Genomic DNA, 20,839 nt, shown 5'->3' on the forward strand with positions numbered 1-20,839 from the left:
TCACACTTATGAGATCAGGAAGAAAAAGTTCAGATTGCAGCATTACCAGGCATCACCTGCTCTGCTAAGAGGGAAGGGGATTTTAAGCTACAAATGAAGGACAACATTTTTACCTTCATGTAGCGGGATCTCTGCACTTGAAGCATGTCAATAATAGATCGTACTTTCTTTGAAAAGGGGTTTTCCAAGACAGGCAGGGTACTCTGTAATGAAAGATATCCAATCCCCATTAGCCACATGAAGTAAAGCCACGTTAAACAAAACTACACAGTTTTTTCATATCACACAGAGGTGTATCTACCCCCAACTAACATACAGTCTTTCTGATATGTACATATCAACTGTTCTCCGCGCTGTCAGTGGAAACATGGCTTGTCAAATAAAGCTAGGCAAAAGCATGGCTGACATGCCCAGACTAGGGACATCTTCACTAGTTTCACATACCTGCGCTTCTCGTTTCTAGTATGAAAAATTTAACACTATTTTCTCAACTTGCTTTCTCATTGTTTTAAGTTTTGGGTGACTATCACAGACACTAGCTCCCGCACTGCCAGCCAGCTCACCAAGGCATTGCTAATCTGACTGAAGGATGACACTCCGAAGAGGTTCTGGATCAGGCCTTGCTGCACGTTGACTCCCACCCACACAAAGATGTTCAGCCCGTTCTCCAGCAGGTATATGTCACCCTTGGAGAGACGTTCCTCTGAGTTCCGGATTGCTGCTGGCAAGGAGTCACTGTCAACATCTGCTTTGGTCTGTTTTAGAGTGAAATAAAAAATAAAATAAAATCAACATTATAAAACAAGAACATCTTATGAAATCCTGAAAGTTTCTGCCACTAAGACTCCAGTGGTTTTCTCATTTCTAGGACTCATAACACTGCAGTAGCCGTGACTGAAATATCATCTTCCTTAGCTTAGTTTTCTAACTGAACGCAACACAGAAACAGATCAGAGACTCTTGGTTAGCAAAAGAGAACATAAGGCTGCTGTGAAATTACTCTGCAGTTCCAATATTGCCTCCGGGAGTAGGAATGTAATTAGTTGTTAGTGTTATTCCAGCAACTATGGTACTGAAACGTCAGAAGAGTACGTGGATTGTCCTGCAATGATGAAAATTACTACATAAAGTTACAAGAAGCTTTAGGACTTTTAAAAGACTATGAAAGGGTCAAAAGTGTCGTCTTTGCTGCTAGTCACAGCCTCAGAGCTTAGAAAAAAATCCCCCAGCAAATTCACAACATGCAGTAATGCATCTACCACCAAGTGGAATTAAGTGAACTACCCCAACAGATGGCAGATCCCAAATCCCTCTGAAATTGCTTTTCCTTGCTAAAATACAAAGGCCAGCCCTTACGACAAGTCAAGACAACAGCAAGTCTCAAAGTGGTAAGAATATCCTGAATTACTCACCAGGGGCAAAAGCCTGGGATAAAAGAAAACATTTGTTTCTGCCACATCCATGGATGTGACTAACTGACGAATGTAGGCACGGTCATCTGTTGTGACCTCCGGACCAGGCTGAAGGACATCACTCTTCAACACACAATTCAAGTACACAGGAAGCAGCTTCATGCATTCAGGGAGGATCAGCTACAAGCCATGAACAGAAGTTGGTCAGCTATCTTGCTGAATAAGCTTATGTTTGACAAAAAGAGACTTGCATGAACCAGCAAAGTGTGGTACAGCTACAAGGAGTGAAAGCTGACAGTCTAATTATATCATGGACTTGCAAAAATAACACAAAAAAACTTTTCCCTGGAGCAGGCAGTGCTTTCTGGGCTCCAGACAGATGTCCAAGAAGCCATTCTCAACTATAGTTTTACTTGCAGTCTCTCTACTTCCCCGAGTCTTCTCTTTGCAAATTTCAGCTGAGCAAACCAATTGACTTTTTGAGTAGGTTAGGTAGGAAGACCCTCTCATCACCTTTTAATACCCAAGCCTGTGATTCAAGTGAAAGCATCAGAGTTTACCTGGCCAGCAGAAGAGGGACTAGCACAGTTCTTTCGATAGCAAGCTAGGATCTGGGCACACTGGTTGATCAGTGCATCACGTACAGTCTTTACTGGACTACTCAGAACTCCACGATACGCTGCACAAAAAGTGGAAAGAGATAGACAGCTATCAAGTGATTGCTCATAAACAGTAAAAAGCCCAACACTACTTCCACAAAGCAAATCTAAACAACTATTGTTTATGAAAGTCTTTTTTCCCCTCCCCTTCAAACTTGTGGGAAAGAGATGACACATTACTACGGAAGATCTGTAGCAGCTCATTTACTCCGTTTTATTACATATTCTTCAACTCTATCTCCCATGTACTTTAAAATACACTTAATCATACTCAAAAGCAGGGGGTACTATAAAACCTCCTTTTATAGCCTAACCATTTTTCTTTAATGGACTGAAAAGGGACTGTTTATTAGATTTTAATAGCAATAAACATACACATCTCAATCTCTGCTGGATTTGTAGGTTTTTACTGCAAACCCAAAGGGGTAAATAGGGTACAACACATAAAAGTACGATTTTTAACTCTGATCTATGAGCAAAGGCTACCATTTCCTACTTCCAGAGCAAAATTCTGGAACAGTTAAAGAACAAACTAAACCAGTCCAAAAACAAATACATGGATGAATTCAGACAGTTGCCAAAACAAACCTTTATTAAAAAAATTTAGACAAGAATTTTTATGAAGGATAAGCCTACACGCTCTATTTGTACCTCTCGTCCTAAGCAACAATACTATCATCCATTGCTTTACGCTCTTTCCCATAAATGACTGAAGTATCAGGATTGCCACCTGACATTTGATGCCAAGAGAATACACAGGTGTCATTGTATGACAACAGGCATTTTAACAAAGTTAAAGGTTGCAATTCTTGTTACCATATTTACCCTTACCATATTTAGCCAAGTAATTGATGAGCGTGTCTGTCTCACAGTTTCGATAGAGGTCAGCAAGCTGCGTGCAACAGTTTAGGGAGAGGTTGTGAATGCGTAGTCGTCGCTGTCCTGCACAACTTGTATATAGCAGAGCACACTGTAGGAGACAAAAATGCCAGGATATAGAAAAATGAGGTCCTGCTACAATAAGAAATGCAAGGTTTGAATATATTTAATTAAAAACTAGGACTCAGATGCCTAAACAAATAAGATAATTATGTAAAAGACTTGCATAATAAGCTAAAAGCATATGCTAAGAATCAGAGTCAATGAAAGATAACAAGCAGCAATGTTAGCAGTTTGTTTTAAGGGAACTGGTCTCAGAAAATGGACTGTAGTTTGAAGCAGTCCAGGTCACCCTGAGAACACATATGCTGAAAGGTAAGGGGCAGAAAGAAAGAATGAACAGTTCCTTGAAGTAGTGTCTAATAATTCAGTTCAGAGCAACCTCATCCTCTTCTGCAACTGGCACACTCTCCAGTTGAGATCTGGTTCCTCCTTTACACAGTTTTGTTGACAATTTTGTTGACAATTCTAAGCTGTCAGCTCAATTCTTTCTCCTAAAAAGCCTCCCCCCTCACCTGAAGGAGCGCACCACTGTCTTCACTCAGTTTGTCATCATGCTTGAATTCCACTGTGATTGTTTTATCACAGTCCAAACCTGCCATCTCTACATCAGTTGTGTTGCTCATATAGAAAGCTCCGAAAAAATCAGTTGCTCGAATACCTAAAAAAGAAAAAAAACAAACAACATGAATCACAATTTTCAACAGAATAACAAGACTTTGGAGCCCTGAAAATCCTGTCATCGTCAACACTAAGTTCTATTGACAGATTTCAGCAGTGATCTTTGCTCAGTCTTGAGGAAAGTCTTATAATTTCAAAGCTTTAGCAGAGCTTTTTGCATAGCCTAGTCTCAAGATGTTCTAAATCAGGGAAAAATCTGTTACTTCCCATATGACATGCTTGAAGTAGTCAATTTATTAAGACACATTCATGCTAACACCCACCTGTGCTTGTGCGCACTCTCATTACAGCATCAAATCCCACTTCTTTCTGGACATCTCTTCTCAAGTCATTCAGGAACCTATCCTGATCTGTCTCCAGCTAGAACACAAGCAATAATTCAAGTTTCGTACTCCCATAAATCAGAGCTGCTCCATAAACCATGAAGTAATTTTAAAACACATACTATCTCCTGCAGTCTTACTCTAAAAATCAACCATCATACAGCACCGAGTGCCCTGCTAATAAAATATTTTGCTAAAAGCTAACAGCATAGCTTTTCTTGTTGTTTTTGTTTAATTGAGACATTTTGTGCAAAGACATAAAGCTAAGAAAGAAGTTTTGGTGAAAATCTTGAAATTTAAGTAGCAATTTGTTTCCAAAGAAGTACTTGTTCACTACAATTCACGCTATGAAAATAAACAATAATTCTTATTTAGATCAAATACCTGTCTTAGTCACTGTCACTCTTACCTGGAAATACGCATACTTATAAATAGAGCCTCCTGTCTGGTAAGTCACTACACCTAGCGTCGCCACATCCAAATACTGGTTTGGAAATAGGAACAAATCCACACAGCAGCCCTGGGCCACACAGTCCTTGGCCAAATTGTTGTAAAAGCTTGTCTGTGGTTGAAACAAAGTCTAAGAAAGGAAGTCAGAGATGAGATCAGAAGTTTGTAGTAAGAAAAGGAAAGTAAGATCCAGTTTATAGTCTCAGTCAATACACTTTTATACTTTAAGTCTTTCTTCAGGAAAATGAGGATCATATAAATTCTTCCTGACCCTGCCTTTGAAGAACTGTGAATATTACAAAAATTACTACACATCTTGCTTTAATCGTAAGTTCAGCACATTTACCTTAAACCAGCTATGGTATTTTATCCCCTATAAGAATCTAGATCTATCCCTTCTTGTTCTCATACCAGAGGTGTCCTTATGATGTCAAATCTACACAGCTCTGCTTGAGAACAGAAGATAAAAGTGCAATGTTAAAAGATATTACCTGGATTGTTTACATTATGTGCTACCCTTGTAATATTTTTAATGCTGCTTCAAAGTTATTTTATCCCATAAAGAGTATAATATAGACCTATAATGTAAGCATCACACAAGTCATTATTACCTTCTCTTTATCTGTGTTGATCAGTTTCTTATCATCCCTGTTTTTTAACTTCCCTGGGGCCTCTGCGATGGGCAGAGAGGTGTGGAAAATGAAGAGCTTGCCAGCACACTCAGCTGCCTGTAGGAAGCAAGTGCAATAGCACAGGTTAGAAACATTTATAAAAATTGTGAGGGAGACTGTGATTCAACAACAAATTTTCAGGCATCCTCATTACTTCATTGCTTTGTCAGGAAGGCACTCTGTCAGACACACAGGCTCAGTGACCACTCGGTTACTTCAGTGGTATCCAACACAGGGAGCACAGCTTACTGCCCAGTTACAGAAAAGCAACTTTCAGTTCTACTGCACCTGTGCTAGTTCCATGGGAGGGAGAAAAGGACTGGCTTCAAGGAGACAGAGCAGTAAGCAGGACTCAGATAAAGAAGGTTTTGCACAAACATGTTAGATTGCTTTCTTCTCCAATTTGCAGCTACTGAGTTTGTGGGAAAGGAAGAGATTCACAGAAATGGCAAAGGATTTTGTAATCTGAGCTTCAACAGATCATTAATTTTAGTTCAGTAACCTATGCCAACACTAGCTAATGTTTAGTAGGTTATTTTCTCTGATACATGCAGTACATATACAATCCATTAGCAATTTATATCATTTCTTGATTGAACAACTGTCATGAAAACTGAGTTTAAGAGAGACTTCTAAGGAATTTATATGACAGACAAATAGAGCTATATGAACAGTTCTGGACGGAATCATACAGGCAATCAGTTCGATCAGTATATACAAGTCAGAGTTAGATCATGCATGTAAGTATCTGGATGAAGTACTGGAATGGAAGAACTTTAGGAAGGGTTTACTTGGTTAACATATTAGTGTGGGCAATTTCAACAGATTGCGTTCTCGCCTTTTAAGATTATACTAGAGCTTCAAGCACAGGATTAGAAAGACATCATGCTACAGAACTCGTCTATGAGACATGACAGACTCCAGCACCTGGTTTTAATGCTGGAGGCGTTTTTTTGATTGAGTTTTTTTTTTTTTTGCGGGGCGGGGAGGGGGGGGGTAGGTTCTGTAAGCTGTTCAAAGCAAAAACCCAGCCAGACAACTGAGATTAAGCCACACATCTTGTACTTTGAACAAAAATTATTTAAAAAAATTGGGTAGAGAACAAATAGATAGCTACTTAGAACCGGAGGTACGTGCACTTGAAGAACGAGCAAAGTATTCCCTACATGTAACACATCTACCACAAGGAAACTTATGAAAAATTTTAGAATTGTTTTATTAGTGTGTGTTAGCAGAATATGAACTTCTTAGTACTCAGACTGAAAACAATAGGCCATGACAATGCATTTACTAACCTTCAGTGCCTCCAGCCCTGCTTGAATCACAGGTGCAAAAACAGTTTCTGTTTCTCTGGTGTCTGCGAACATTTCTGGAATCTGGTCCAGCAAACTAGCAAAGAACAAGAAAAAGGAGGAATTCAATTTAACTGGAAAAGCCGAACAGTTCATATGAGACTGAGGTGGTTTAAACAGAAATCCCTAGCATGTCTGTAAATTTGCACCATTTTTGCACTATTTGGCATCTCGCTGTTTATCTGTGAAAAAAATGATGGTTTGTCACTCTTCATTGGCTTCGCTCATCCATATTCTCAGTGCTTGCTGTATAGCCTTAACGGATATCTACTCCAACAGCTCTTCTGTATTCCTGCCCTTTCAATATATTTCAATACATATTGGTAAGTAAACTCTTAGGAAAGACTAGTGACACTTGACTTCTGTTTGCCCAGCATCCTGTGTACTATTCAAAGATTAATAGCTTTAATCCACAGTTTTGTATTTATGCTTGTTGATGCACCACAAGACAGAAATTTTCTTTAAAAACATGCAGTGCCACATCTAGTTCCCAAAGCGTAGTTAGCTACTCACCATAGTTTAATTACAGTTCAAGTATCACATTAAGTAGTTTGCCAAAACTTTGCTAATTTCTCTTGCTTTCTGTCTAGATTTTATCTTCTCTATCAACTCATTCAGTTTTCTCCACAGAATCAAAATTAGACACCACTGTTGTCATAGTTTACAGTTATTTAGGCAGTTGCCTTACAGACAGTGATTCAGTATTCTTACTATTTCTACTTTGCATCATTCTAGTTGTGTTTTATTTTGTTCTTTTTTTTCCCCCCAGAAATGCCCTTCTGCACTAAATCCCCTCATATATACCCTCTGCCAAGCTGGGCTGTAAGCCAAATATACCCTTACCACATGAATTTTTCCATTCTACTTTGCCAGCTTAAACTCAAAAGAGTATAGGAAGTTAAAATACATGGAGTGACTTCTAGGTGAATAACATGACAAATAAGCGGTGACCATAACACTTTTAAATGCAACACTTGAGTCTACCAAACAAGATGTTTACTACAAACATTGTAAATCAATTTCTGTTACCTGGCAATAACTGTCCTGGACTCATTCACGTTCACCAGAAAACCATCAAGAAGTGGCACAAACATATCTGCCACATCTGAGACAACCATCATTTGTGGCTGTGCCAGTGAGCTTTTCACGTTATAGAAGTGTAACACCTTGTTGTAGGTGACAAAGCCTACTCGAATGGCTGATTCTTCCATGTTGCCTTCCCTGTAAGAGGAGACATACTTGCTTTCACATCTAAGTAGATAGTGAAATCATTACACAGAACCCACCGCAATGAAAGATAAGGGAAAAATGCGAGGAAGGAAAACTTATTTTCTCCTAGAAAGGTATCCAGAAAGATGACCTGCTTGGCCTTTTTCTGAAGAAAAGCTTGATAGGATTATCAAATAATTCTTTAATTTCTAGCTTTTTTTAAAGGGAAGAAGTGACAGTTTCCCCCATTTTGACTGGCTACAGCAGTATACAATATACCTACCTGGGCAGGTAATCTAGGAGTGACTTTAATTCTTCACATATTAGCCTCACTAAGCCACTCTTCATAGCATTGTAAGACACATCAATCATGAAAATGAAAGCAGGTGGAGTGGGAAACTTGTTATTCTGTGGAACAGAGGGAAGAAGTCACATTATAGCCATGTAATGCAGCCCACATAACAGGTCTGTAACATGGACAAATGAGTGCTGGTCAAAACTCTAATAGCTTTCATACGCTTTTCTATTTATGAGCACTAATTGTTTCTTAACATCACTCTTCCACCCCTGCCCAAACAACAGACATGTAAGCACACTGTGCTTGAAATGGACCAGTAATACATGCCCTAGACTTATTTTGCTCACTGAAGAACAGGCTAATGACAACTAAATCACCCATTTACATGACTAGGCCGGATAGGGAAATAGACAGGGAAGTTTCCTGTCAGTTCTCAAGACTTTTGAATCTGACCAGACTTGTTACAGGTAATTTTATCAATATAAAGCAAAAGATTTTCCTATCTGAGAACTGCAACCTTTTCTTTCAACTTAAGTATCAAGTTTAGTTTGGGAAAGAAAAATGTTTCAGTCAACATTTTTCTGAAGTCTAAATGGCATACTGGAAGGAGCACACAGAACAAACGCAAAACACAAGAACTTTCAAAAAAGCTGGGAAGATCACGTCTTGTTTAAATTAAAAATGCTTCTTATGCTGTTAGAAGAAAAATAATTGGTTTTTCTCTTAACTCAAAGTAAAGCTGAGGCATCAGAAGGTAACCAGTATAAAGTCACAACATTTAAGCATCTATTTTTCCAGCATTTATTTCAGCAGAAATGTAAGCTGCTTTAATAAACACCTTGCACATATTTTTCCTATTCTTCAGAATTATTTTTTAAATTTTCAATTTAAAAGTGAACCAGCTCTCTATATTTCTCTATATTTCCACACTGTTCTTGTGTTTTTAACCACTATGGCTGTATTTGAAAGTTAAGTTCAATAGGTAAAGTTTGTCTTAGGCAACAGGTGGCACATTGCATAGTTACTGTTGTACTTGAATGGCTCCTACATTCTCCTTCTGCCCCCAAGGACTACTGCAAGAGAGTCCCTCCTGCAGAACTGCTAAGGTAACAGCTATAGCTGCTTATACAGCTCCAGAAGCGAATGACAGAGGCAGCTATAACAAAATTATATTACGGCATGTGCAATCAAGACTTCCTCTACTTTGAGAAGCAAGCAGGCAAACACATTATCTTACACAATGAAGTGGGTTGGATTAATGCTGTTAATTATCCCTGACAGCTCAAAAGCAGCCCCAGACAATTCATGTCATTCTTACTTTTAGGAAAACAGGCTTTTTATTTAAAAGCAAAACAAAATACTGTAATAAACACAAACTACTTGCACTACACATACCTTGCAATAGTCAACTGTTGCTAGAAACTCATAAGATCCCAGTGATAACTCAGGTCGATCATAGAAGTCTACTCGCTTTCCAGTATGATCCAAATGCTGGAAGTAATGAGGTGGCACTGGGGAAGGAAAAAACATTAAGTTCAGTGACATGTCCATGATAAACGCTGCCTAGAGAGCCAACACGACAAAAGCTCTTTCAAATAAAACTCTGGGAAAGCTAGCTAGCACTCTGTGCTAGTATACAAGTATTACGAAAAATATTCATGCAATCTAAGAGCATAATTAAAACCAAGAAATACAGACAAACAGCTTCCAGCTTGTCTTAGGCACCAAGTGGCACACTGTATAGTCACTATTGTACTTTTCCTGAACCTCTTTTACATTCTTATTTTACGTTTCACATCAGAAATGTCACAACAACATGTTCTTAGATTCTTCTGAAGAATTTAGTACAAAGGAAAAATCTTGTACAAGTAGTAACAAATAACTTACAACAGAATTTGAAGCAAACTACAGGCTACAACATTACTGACTCAATTCAGGCTTACCAAAAGACTGAGCTCCTTATTTTGCTATATGAGTTATCCTTCCCTTCCCATGCTGCACAAGAGTCAAACCTTCTGGGCACTCTCGGGTGCAGAGACTGCCATAATCCTTTTGTCAGAATAGGTGGTGTACTTTTTACAGTGGATTGTAAAGCATTAAAAAGGAGGAACCGAAAGTGTAACCCCACGCCCAGTACTTTTGTGCTGGTACCAGGCATCAGAAGGTAAAATAGGACTTAAGTTTTCGCCTACAGAAGTCAGCTGCAGAAACAAAGCAAGCGTTTCCCTTGTGCCCAAGAGCTACCATGACAGACAGCCCCTCCTGCAGAATTGCTAGGGTGACAAAATGTATTCCAGTTATAGCTGGATATATGCTCCAAGGGAAAATAAAATGTCATTATCTGTAACGGTAGTATTCAGCACCTTTAAATTATTCTAAACATTCAAAGTTTCAACTGTTCAAAACAAAACAAAGTGATATCATTAAGACTATATATAAGCACCTATTGCTCTTCTCCTTTCCAAGTACACATCCAGTACAATCTAATTACCTCATTGTTTTTGCAGAGAATACAGAATTTGTTCGCAACTATTAGGTACAACTACATTGTATTTTCACAGCATTGCTTTCATCAGCAGTCTCTGAGCATCCCTCCCTTTTCTGCCCCTGCTGAGTTGTTACAGGTACAGCCATTCATACAGCTGCTGAGCGAGCAGGGACAGGGAATGCATGCAGGCTGAAAATCACCAGACAAAAAAGTTGTTTAAAATTGCCATTTCTAACTCTCATCAGCTTCCCATTTTGGTTTGTACAAACAGTTATACAGCATAACTGAGGTGATATGAACAAACAGTCCATTAAAAGCTACCAGTGCTACCAAATGAAACACTCAAAACATCACCATAAGATTTGTTGTACCTTACATTCCACTGTGCCTTCAAAACAAATCTATGGATGTCATGCTAGAAGCAGCACATAGTAACTTCTGCTTAAAAGGAAGCACGTTTAATATTAATTTAGAAGAGCAACTAAGATTAACTGACATACATTGAACACTCCTATTTGGCTGTAGCAGATTTAGCTGCAGTCTCATCTCTAAACAGTGTTTAAACAGGCTTTGTGAGAAAAAAAAATCCTAACTCATGTCACTGACTAGATGTACATCTCAGTCTGCCATAGAAAAATGTAAGTTTGAAATACCCTCAGAAAATTGCATAAATAATTTTTCAAACCACCATACATTACGCTACAAGTACCTCATGTTAAAAATTTGGTACAGTAATACTGCAATGCATAAACACCTAATTTGAACATATCAGAAATGAGCACTGAACATGTTTTGTAATGAAGTTTTTACAAGACTAAACACACATTGAAGGGGAGTACACATTATAAATTACCATAACATGATAAAGATGTATTTGCTTGCATCTTGTTCAAAGATGACCCCAATAGAGCCAGAGACCAATTTCCAGAAGAAACCTTACCCTCAGTGACACAGCTGCAGAAACAACACTGGAACCTCCTTCCACCCTCAATGAACTGCATAAAAGGGCACATGTAAGCTTTGCACCTATTACATCGGACAGGACCAGACTCTCCATGGTCTACCAAATAAGGAAGGGTCTGTGGAAGCAGGGGAAAAAAGAAAAGAAAAGTCACGTGATGATGAGAAAGAAATGACCACACATACTGCAGAGCTTAAAACAATCTCCCTGTACATTGCATAGGATTTAGCGTTTTGGCAGCTGTGGGAAATAGTGCAAGGGGCGGTGGAAGCCTGAATAAGTGTTTCATGAATGCTTTTCAACTCAAGGTTTAGCACAGCAGTTCTCTGTGGGCTGCAATCATTAATGGGTTACCCCACTTAGACACAAACAAGTACTTCTGCATGGTGCTGCACTACCTTATATAGTAGCCTGCTCGAGGAGCATGAACTCTAGCAGGAGTACCACACTGCACAGCACAGTTGTATCCCAAGTGAACACGAAACACTGAAGCCATGCAAAAAATGGCTGTGACAACCTCATGGGAGTGAGCATACAATTTACTTTTCACCACAGGTTGGGTGTTTTAAAAGCAATTCTTCACCTCTTCTATTTTTCCCTTGTAAAAAGTAAGCTTTTTGACAAAACAGAAGCCAGTCATTGCATTCCGTATATTCAAGAACATAGAGCGTCCAGACTATCTTAAAAAATTTCATCTGATAAGATTTATTTTTGAAGTCCACCATGAAATACAGTATAACCATAAGTTCTGCTTGTCTTGATCCCATTGTATAGCAAGTCCTCAAAACTGTTATGTAGCAATACCATTTTTGAACTACAACTGATAATATATTCTTTTTGCAGCCAAACCAGAATAAGATGCGTGACAATTTCTGCAGCTTCTCAGCCTCAGAATGAGCAGGAAGCATTTTAAAATGATTAAGACAGAACTTGTGCAAGCTACAAGCTGCATTCATAGTTCAAAGCACATTTCATGACTAAGAATGTAGCTCAAAAGAAAGTTTAACTACTTACTTCTAAATTTTCTGTCACTAAAGTTGTCCAGTCTTAATTCTCTCAGTCACCCTAAACCCCTGATCATCTTTAAGAGCCAACACGTTCCTTGAGCAGGAGTACAGCAAACGCTCCAACCACTTTCTTCCTCTTCATGCCATATCTCATTCAGCCCCACTAATCATTTATTGACGATACAATGGTTTTGCAGCCAGCATTTCTCAGCTCCTGCCGCCCAGGCTGATCTCCTCAGAGGAAGCAAAATTTCAAGTCTTCTGACTGCCAGGCAATGTTGGCAATGTACTTCCACACAATAACATTTTTTTTCTCAGCCTCTCCTCCAATAAACACACGTGCAAACAAACTACAAGCATGCTGCATACATGTAGTGCTATGCAAAACTTGTCACTAACCACTTACTCCCAGAAGACAAAGAGATACTTCTTTCTGAAGCCTCAAACTTTGCCTTCTGAACTGTGCATTAACATAGGGCAAAGGTCCTGTATCTGGCAACCAGGTACTGCATTTTTATATGTTCTAGATTTCTCTGAATGCTGTATTTTCACAAGACATTCATCCCCTCATTACTGATATGTTAAGCTTTAGCCGTATTTACAGTCTCATTGCTCTGAACAGCTGAGCCTTCATCTGTTCGAACAGCCCCTCCACAGGGAGTTTGCCCTTGCCATAAAGAACTTTCCAATGCTAGAAGCTGACCAGTCTCCAGGGCAATTTTCCGATCCTAGCTGTATTTTTTCTGGATATCGCAAGCATTTGTTCAAAGCATAAACACACCAGGAGGCCTAACAACTAGTTGTTTGTAAAGCTCCTCTGAAAATGTGCAGCTCCACAAGCCTCTGGGTTTCTCAAATATGACCGTATTCTCCCATTGTGCTCCTTTTACGCTCCAGGCACAATACAGCAATACAGGAATTAAATTTACAATTCATTTTTATCACAAAAAAGTTTTCACAATCCAAACCATAGTTTAGTAATTAATAAACACAAACGGAAAAAAAAAACACCCTTAAAAGCCCAGAGGATATTCCTTTCCTCAGCAGATGCTAAAGTTAAACTTAACAGGGCACAGAATACTGCAAACATATGTACTCAAATTTAGCAAGCATATTTGTCTTTATGTCACTCCTCCAAGCAGGCCAAAACTACACAGCAGCCAGAGTATTTAGAATATTCTACAAAATTTCTGTCTCTAATATTCTCAAAGCTTTCATGTTCTCAGCAATCAGACAGTGGGTAAAAGGCTAGCTAGCCACACCTTACACCCAGAAGAAAACAAATGCTGCAAAAAACAAGGGCAGAAATACAAGTGCAGCTCAGCAGTGCCTAGTACTCAGTCTTGTACTGACATCTCACGCAGTGCTCTGCATGTGCATACACATTAGACAGCTTAACCAGTGCTGCTTGATATATTCTCATCCAATTCCCCAACCTGACATCCTAGAAGAGACTTAATATCAGTGATTAGTAACCATTTAAGTACTTTAGGCCAAGAAAGAAATTGAGATCAACTGGAAGTGTATATATTTGTGACCATCCTAGTATTTTGGTCATTTGGTCACAGCGCTTGACAGTTACTGCAAAGAAGCTGAAATTATCATGGTGATCATAATATTAAATGTTTTGATCCCAGCATTCTTCTGCCTTACAGATCTCTACCACACACTTGTGGGAGAATTAATGTTTACCTAGTCTTTGTTACCTAAACATCCCTTCTCAACATATCTCTTAAATGTTGACATCTAATAGCATTCTCCTGATGAGTTCAGAGTGCATACAGTGTGCATGTAACTCTGCATACGGTTCTTACCTCCTCTGGGGGTAGAGTAGCCAGTGGTTTTATGACAGCAGCTAGGGGAACTTGGGACTGTTTGGCCATATCTGAGGTGCAGGGAATATTGTAAGATGTGCATCTTATGTAGCGGGGGCTTGCGTTACCTGGGAAACAAAGAAGAAAATCCCTGTAAATTTAAGTACAAGTTAAGTTTATATTCAAGAACAGAAATAAAAGTACCTTAAGTTGTGTTGTTAAACCACAGAGTCTAAGAGCCTACCTAAACAATCAATTAATTCTAAATCTATGCAAAACTTGAATTCCAAACAAAATGCCTCTTCATGATTAACTACATATAATAAAAGTCCTTAACTCAAAACAAAGGAACTTGACTCCACTTCATCTTAAACCTCTAAAAAGGCATTCCTATTTCACTCTTTTTGTAAACTAAAACACACTACAGGCAGAAAAGTCACCTCAAACATTTCTACTGTTTAATTTTGTAATTTTGGGCGAAGAGTAAAGCGCTTTTAAGGAACCTTAAAATCTCCAATAAAGCAGCAGGAATTAAAAGCTAAAATATCCTTTCTTTATGAAACCCACAGACCAATTTTCATCCTACTCATGATTTAAAAAAATACAGTTCCCAGTCCAATTCAAATGATATTGCTAGTAAATTTCAGTTCTTAACTGTCATTGATATAGCTCTACAGAAGAGGCTTCATTTGCTGCTCTCTGATATCCCTGATCATGCTGGTCCCAGGTACCTGCCCTGGAAAATATTTTTTACTTGCAAATTGGTTACTAGCTACCAAACTATCAGAAGAATCTACATTGAGATCAATTCAACACGAGACTTGAAACCAAGCTTCTGCTGGTAAAACACACATCCCCAGCCATTGAAATAATTCCTCAAACTTTTCCTTCAAAGACATGGACAGTTCTGCCACTGACTTTCTGGGGTTTGTGTTTTGTTCGTTTCTTTAGGGAAAGACAAATATTTTACCTTGATCCTTGACCAAGAAATTTGTAGTAACAAGAGGTGGGACCTGCCCTCTCACTCCAGTGACAAATGGTTCTGACCCACGGTTACTTCTGTCATCTTCAATCACTTGAATCTGTGATGGAAAACACCACATTAATATTTGGAGGCTTGGTTTCAAGGTACTGTAAAAACAAAATTTACATCTGTAAGGCAGTGAAAAGGGGACCCGAGGCAAACATTACTATTTCTAAAAATAAGAAGTCTAAAGCAAGTAAGTTTTGTCAAGCAGTCACCTCTCAGTTTGATTTTGAACAGTACTTAACAGCTAAAAATAAATTACAAGTTCTAAATATTATTTTTCCCCCCAAGTTTTTTGAGTAGTAGCATATTTTGTGTTTTAAGGCCTGATCTGAACTCATAAAGCCAAACACAGATCAAGAAAGGAATTTTTGGTAGTATTTCCCTGTATAATGGTCCTAGCCAAATTAAAATTAGAAGCTTCTGTATGCCTCAGGGTGAAGTTCTATAGATAACAGAAAAGAAAAAACAGGTTATGTTCCCACCATGTTCATACTATGCATTTATTTCTAACCACTGTAACTCTGACCTAAAGACGGATGCTTGCAAGCTCAGGTGGAAGTCTTTATTACTCCACAGTGCTCAGGAGTTTGTGATTTGAATTCTGGGGATGTGGAAAGTGAAGTTTCAATAGACTTGTCAATGAATCAAGCTTAAACTTCACAAAGCCAGTAAAAATCTTCAGTTTCTTAGTATTGCTAATTCTTCATTAATGCAAATATGCTTAAGATAATGCAAATGCATTAAACAGTTTTACTTGACTAAAATATCCACTGATCTTTGCATAAGAACAGAAAATTGTAGTTACACAGTTTTAACTACATTTCCATACTGGTGCCTGAATTAAAGCATTAAAGCTAGCAATCATTCTTCTGATCTTATTTTGCCAAACACATGTGCCTTTGCTTAGAGCAAATGGTGAAACGCAGAAGTTTGCATGGCAGAACTTCTATCCAAGTTGCCAGCAGAAAGCCTCCCACAGCATCAGGCAGTGACTACTCTAGGATAAATCTAGTCCCATTTCAAAAGTCTAGAGATTGACTGATGTTGGTTGTCTCACCACTGGTTTCTGTTATATGACCAACTTCAGCTAAATGAGGAAGAAGTGATACGAGGGTAACAAAGTCAAATGTGGGTTTTTTCTTCCAATCCAAAAGGTAGCTGCTTTTTCTTTCTTTAGGTAACATTCTCTACACATAAACATTAAATTTTCAAATTCAAAATTTAATGGTTATGTATGAGCACAGATGATGAGAGAATGTTTATAGCTCCCCATGCCTCAAATTAATCCACTAGAAGATTAGCATCAGGAATTAACATCAAAACAAAACAGTTCATCTGCAATTTTAGATCTTCAAAGCATTAGCCCAGTACTGGTAAATCAACTAGAACAGTAAGCAAATTCTGCTCAAAACTGGTAGAAAACATGGCTACAAAGGCTCATGCTATGTGTATGTTAACACAAGAAACACATCGTATGGACAATTATACTGATGGCTTATGCTGAAAATGCCAGTTGGAATCTGATGAAGGAGATATTCTAAAGATTAGACAAAGCGAAGGGGAGACATTCTTCATGATCTGTTTCTGAAACAGTCTGCTTTCTATTGCCTCACCATCACAGAAGAGAAGATTTTAACAACCTCTTGTGGTGTAATGTTACTTATTTTGATAAGGCAAGCAGAAGACAGCAAGGAAAGGGTAAAGGATTAACGATGAAGGGTTAGTGAGGTGAAGTTCAGGTTTCAGGCATGCACAGATGGTCACCAACACACAGACTACAATTGACATATATATAGCACTTACTGGACTAGGAATTGCATCTGGGTCTATTCTGTGCCTGGGTTTCTGCTGTGGTGGCAGCTCATTTAGTTGCTTTTTTTAACAAAATAAAAAGTAAGAGTGCCACAAAAAAAAAAAGGAAAAAGAAAAAGAAGAAAGAAAAGAGAATAATAAACCAAAAAGTAACAGTGTTACTTCTCTCTACCCGAACCTGTAGCATTGGAATTAGGTACATTTGGACATTGGTTCATGCAACAGGAAACATCAGCTTCTGCAGCACGCACCTATCCCAGAACCAGTCTTGCCACGATATTGGGCTGGGGCTTTGAACACATTACTAACCGAGGTAGTGGCTCATGTGCCCATTTTGGTTAGAAACTGGGGATTTATGCTTTAAGAACATGCTAAAATTAAGGCAACTGACACAAGCCATTTGAGATCTCATTTAGTGGAAAAGAAGAGAAGCAGAGAAGCAATTAAAGACTTCTTATAGTCTACAAAAAAAAAGTCATAAACTTTACGTAAACTTGGAGTCTAAACAGATAATCTTTTTTGAATAGCAATAGCTTCTGGACAGCACCAGTCCAGATCTACAATGTAACTCAAGACTAAATAATTTTTATAGTTTTGAAGTAAACTGATTGTGAGCACTGCACTGGAAAGGTTTCCTGTTATCAAATGACTGTGGCCTTCTGAGACAATAACAGAACAGCAGCAGCAGCAGCGGAAGGAACTAGTCTAGCACAATAGACTAGTGGCAATAATACTGCCAGGCTTAATATTACTCATGATTGCTAACCATTAAAACGTCACTGCTCATCCTTTCTCAGAACCCCCATTCTGAAAGATAATCCCAATTTGAAAAGTTGTCCATATTTGACTGAAGTAGTGTCATGACTTAATAACCCCCCAAAATGCTAATTAGCTTTTTGACAGGTTATAGGAAAGGGAAAGGTAAAGCACCATAATCATCTTCTATTAATCATACTTTAAACTTGGATCATACAGTTCATAGATTGTCACCTCAAAACCTGAAATTAGTTCACCTTGGAAAGTCATTAAGCAAGAATCCAGAAATGGAGAAACAAGCTTAATCAAAGCCCTCAAGGATTCTCAAAATGTAACATAGTACAGAAAAAGACCTGAAGAATTAGAGCATCGATTTGCATATGCAGTGCCCTTCTTCAGTCACCAAGAAAAATACTGCTTCATAACAGAAGACTGAAGATGGATATACAAGAGAAAAGTAAGCAGGAAAACAGACTGATGTTCTTTGGAAAGAGAAACTTTTTCTTCAGCTTTGGTCTTTGTCAGTTCTGTTTTACATAAAGCCACTATGGGAGAGTTCACACTGGTAAGAACAAAGTAAGCTTACAGGGCTAGGAATGGAATCTGGATCCAAGCGTTTTGGTGGAGGCGGTGGTCCGGGCTGACTTCCATAATTTGGTGTTCCTGGATAGGCTCCTCCATAGTTTGGTTGGGGACCCCTCACCTGCCCAAAGGAACCTTACAAGAAAGGGAGAGCAAAATCAAATAATGTCTAATACCAGGCGTTTCCCCACTAGGCGCTTCCCACTTTTCCTGTCATCAACAAAAAACAAGTAAAAGAAAGACACATGGTTTTCAGTTAATTAGGATTAAACACACTTATCTCAGTGTTTTAGCTTAGACCTGTACATCTCTATCAATGATCTAATAGACTGATGGATACAGTCCTCCTTAAAACCAGACTTGAGGAAACACTGCTATGTTAGACTAACATAACTATTTTTAGAATAGTATGATTAAAATATGCATTAAGATCATGCACTATGAACATTAAAGTTAAATTGCAGAATTGCCTAATAGAAAGTGCACACACAGAACAGCAACATAGCTAGTGGATGACCCAAAATTCATCAAATTAGAGGTAGGCAAGGAGTTCTCTCGGAGGGCTTTGGCTTGTCTGAAATTACTGTAATAGGTTAATGTGTGATTATCTCGTGTTTTGTAACTACCTGAAGTTATTTCATATTACTTTAGACAATTTCATTCGGTTATGGAACAGCAGCACGATTTACTCCATCAGTATTTTTACAGTTCATAGCAATTTGGACAGACATTTTTAAGTAATTTATGTGGCCAGTTGTGCAAAGCTGCATGTTACTTTATCCTAGCTATCTGTAAATGTTATTGATTAAAATCAGCCCAAACTATTTATAATTCAGAAAGCTTAACTGGTATTACTTCTAAGCACACACAAAATGTGAAAGGTTCTACACAGAGAAAAATACAGAGTTTTGTGAATTACAGAAAAAAAAGTAGCAACTCCTTTTCAATGTTTAACAACTCCTCTCATATATCTTGTATATGCACACTGGCCACAAATTAAAAAAAAAAAAAGATAAGGCTTTTCAGGATTTCAAATCTCTACTTTTGAACAGATGAGGTTGCATACATCAAATTAAAGTTCATATTAAAATTTTAATCACAAGTTCTTGTAGTCTTATGGCACTAACTATTAAACAACTTTTTGGCCAAGGAAGCTAGGATCCCTTTAGTTACATTAATCTGATTGAAACCTGCATGACCGACATCTTAGAATGACACATCCTATCGTTTATCTTGGATTTGTCCTTCAGACGTGAGCACAGGGAAACAAGAGGGAAGCTTTGAAGTGTAGCCAGGAGCCCACAAGTTACAAACCTGAAATCCAGTTCTCAGTTTGCAGCACACAGAGAGTACACGTAACTTACAATTCCTATATTAGGAACTAGAACTCACCGTTCTGCTGCATTTGGTATCCTGGCTGAGGAGGATGAGTGGGAGGAGGTGGTCCATGGAGGCCACTCATGGGAGGCCCAGGGTGTGGCCCTGCCATAGTCGATGGAGGTGGTGGTGGTGAAGATACGTGATTCGGCTGGGAGGCTGGTGGTCCAGCAAGTGTCTGCCCAGGCAGTGGCGGGCCTGGCATGGTAGGTGGCCTTGGGGCACCTGTGGTAGGAGGATAAGAAGAAAGTCCAATCCCTGTAGAAGAGGGAGGTGGGGCAAAACCAGGGACTTGAGTAGGTAGGCGTTGAGTTGATATTGGTTGACCAGGAAACGGAGGCTGTGCCAAAGGAAGACCCTGAGACACACTGGTAGGAGGGGGTCCTTGGCTCGCAGTGTAAGGTGTGTAGAGACCAGATCCTGTTGCACTAAAGCTTCCTGAGACTGGGGGAACCGATGTTGGGGGACCTGATAAGAAGAAAAGAAGATATAATTTTTTTTTCTATCCTGAAGACAATTAAGATGCAAGCAAAACCCGTTTGTTCTAGATATCTAACTAGGTCTACAACTTTATCATCTTCAGATGGACTTGCCATTACTAATAGAGACACACATTAAGTGAACACCCTCCTAAATTTATCAGAGTTGAAACTCCTTCAAGGGACCTGAAACTTGATAGTTCTTTCACTGTCCTCTCTCTCAGAGTCTGAGCTTCTTATTTTACATAATCAGAACACATTTCAGGATTCACGGCCAGAGAAAAGGGGCAAAGCCAAGAGTAAGCAAAACAAGAACCACCACAAGTCTGCCTACTGATTTCTTGAACTAAGTTTTTATCTTAAACTCCACACTAAGTTGGAGCCTGTAGTCCAAGAATGGTTTTGACCTTCATGGTTTTAATAGCATGGAACTAACATCTGTATTTACCACTATGCTATTTCTGAGGATAATTTTAGACAAACGTGTTGCCAAAACGTTAAAAAAAATCTGCATCCCCTACTCCTAATTTTCCTATAAA

At 38.7% G+C, this 20,839-nt stretch overlaps 1 protein-coding gene across 6 annotated transcripts in view; it reads right to left on the reverse strand.

The window, feature by feature from the left end:
- The window catches only part of SEC24C (SEC24 homolog C, COPII coat complex component), a 39,231-nt gene that overhangs the window by 2,624 nt on the left and 15,768 nt on the right, over positions 1 to 20,839 (reverse strand). For 4 of the 6 annotated variants that reach the window (XM_054205633.1, XM_054205628.1, XM_054205629.1 and 1 more), the window contains 19 exons: positions 19,837 to 20,289; positions 18,449 to 18,579; positions 17,098 to 17,166; positions 15,235 to 15,346; positions 14,265 to 14,392; positions 11,423 to 11,561; positions 9,390 to 9,505; positions 7,980 to 8,104; positions 7,517 to 7,708; positions 6,431 to 6,524; positions 5,076 to 5,192; positions 4,424 to 4,594; positions 3,955 to 4,051; positions 3,526 to 3,671; positions 2,903 to 3,041; positions 1,973 to 2,091; positions 1,413 to 1,592; positions 564 to 755; positions 114 to 203 (listed from right to left, as the gene is read on the reverse strand). In XM_054205633.1, coding sequence (XP_054061608.1) covers positions 114 to 203; positions 564 to 755; positions 1,413 to 1,592; positions 1,973 to 2,091; positions 2,903 to 3,041; positions 3,526 to 3,671; positions 3,955 to 4,051; positions 4,424 to 4,594; positions 5,076 to 5,192; positions 6,431 to 6,524; positions 7,517 to 7,708; positions 7,980 to 8,104; positions 9,390 to 9,505; positions 11,423 to 11,561; positions 14,265 to 14,392; positions 15,235 to 15,346; positions 17,098 to 17,166; positions 18,449 to 18,579; positions 19,837 to 20,289 — 2,810 coding nt within the window. The remainder of the gene's footprint in view (positions 1 to 113; positions 204 to 563; positions 756 to 1,412; positions 1,593 to 1,972; positions 2,092 to 2,902; positions 3,042 to 3,525; positions 3,672 to 3,954; positions 4,052 to 4,423; positions 4,595 to 5,075; positions 5,193 to 6,430; positions 6,525 to 7,516; positions 7,709 to 7,979; positions 8,105 to 9,389; positions 9,506 to 11,422; positions 11,562 to 14,264; positions 14,393 to 15,234; positions 15,347 to 17,097; positions 17,167 to 18,448; positions 18,580 to 19,836; positions 20,290 to 20,839) is intronic. The other 2 variants (XM_054205631.1, XM_054205634.1) reach the window with 1 other exon arrangement.

Source organism: Rissa tridactyla, chromosome 6 (assembly GCF_028500815.1).
Source record: "Rissa tridactyla isolate bRisTri1 chromosome 6, bRisTri1.patW.cur.20221130, whole genome shotgun sequence".
NCBI classification, from domain to species: Eukaryota; Metazoa; Chordata; class Aves; order Charadriiformes; family Laridae; genus Rissa; species Rissa tridactyla.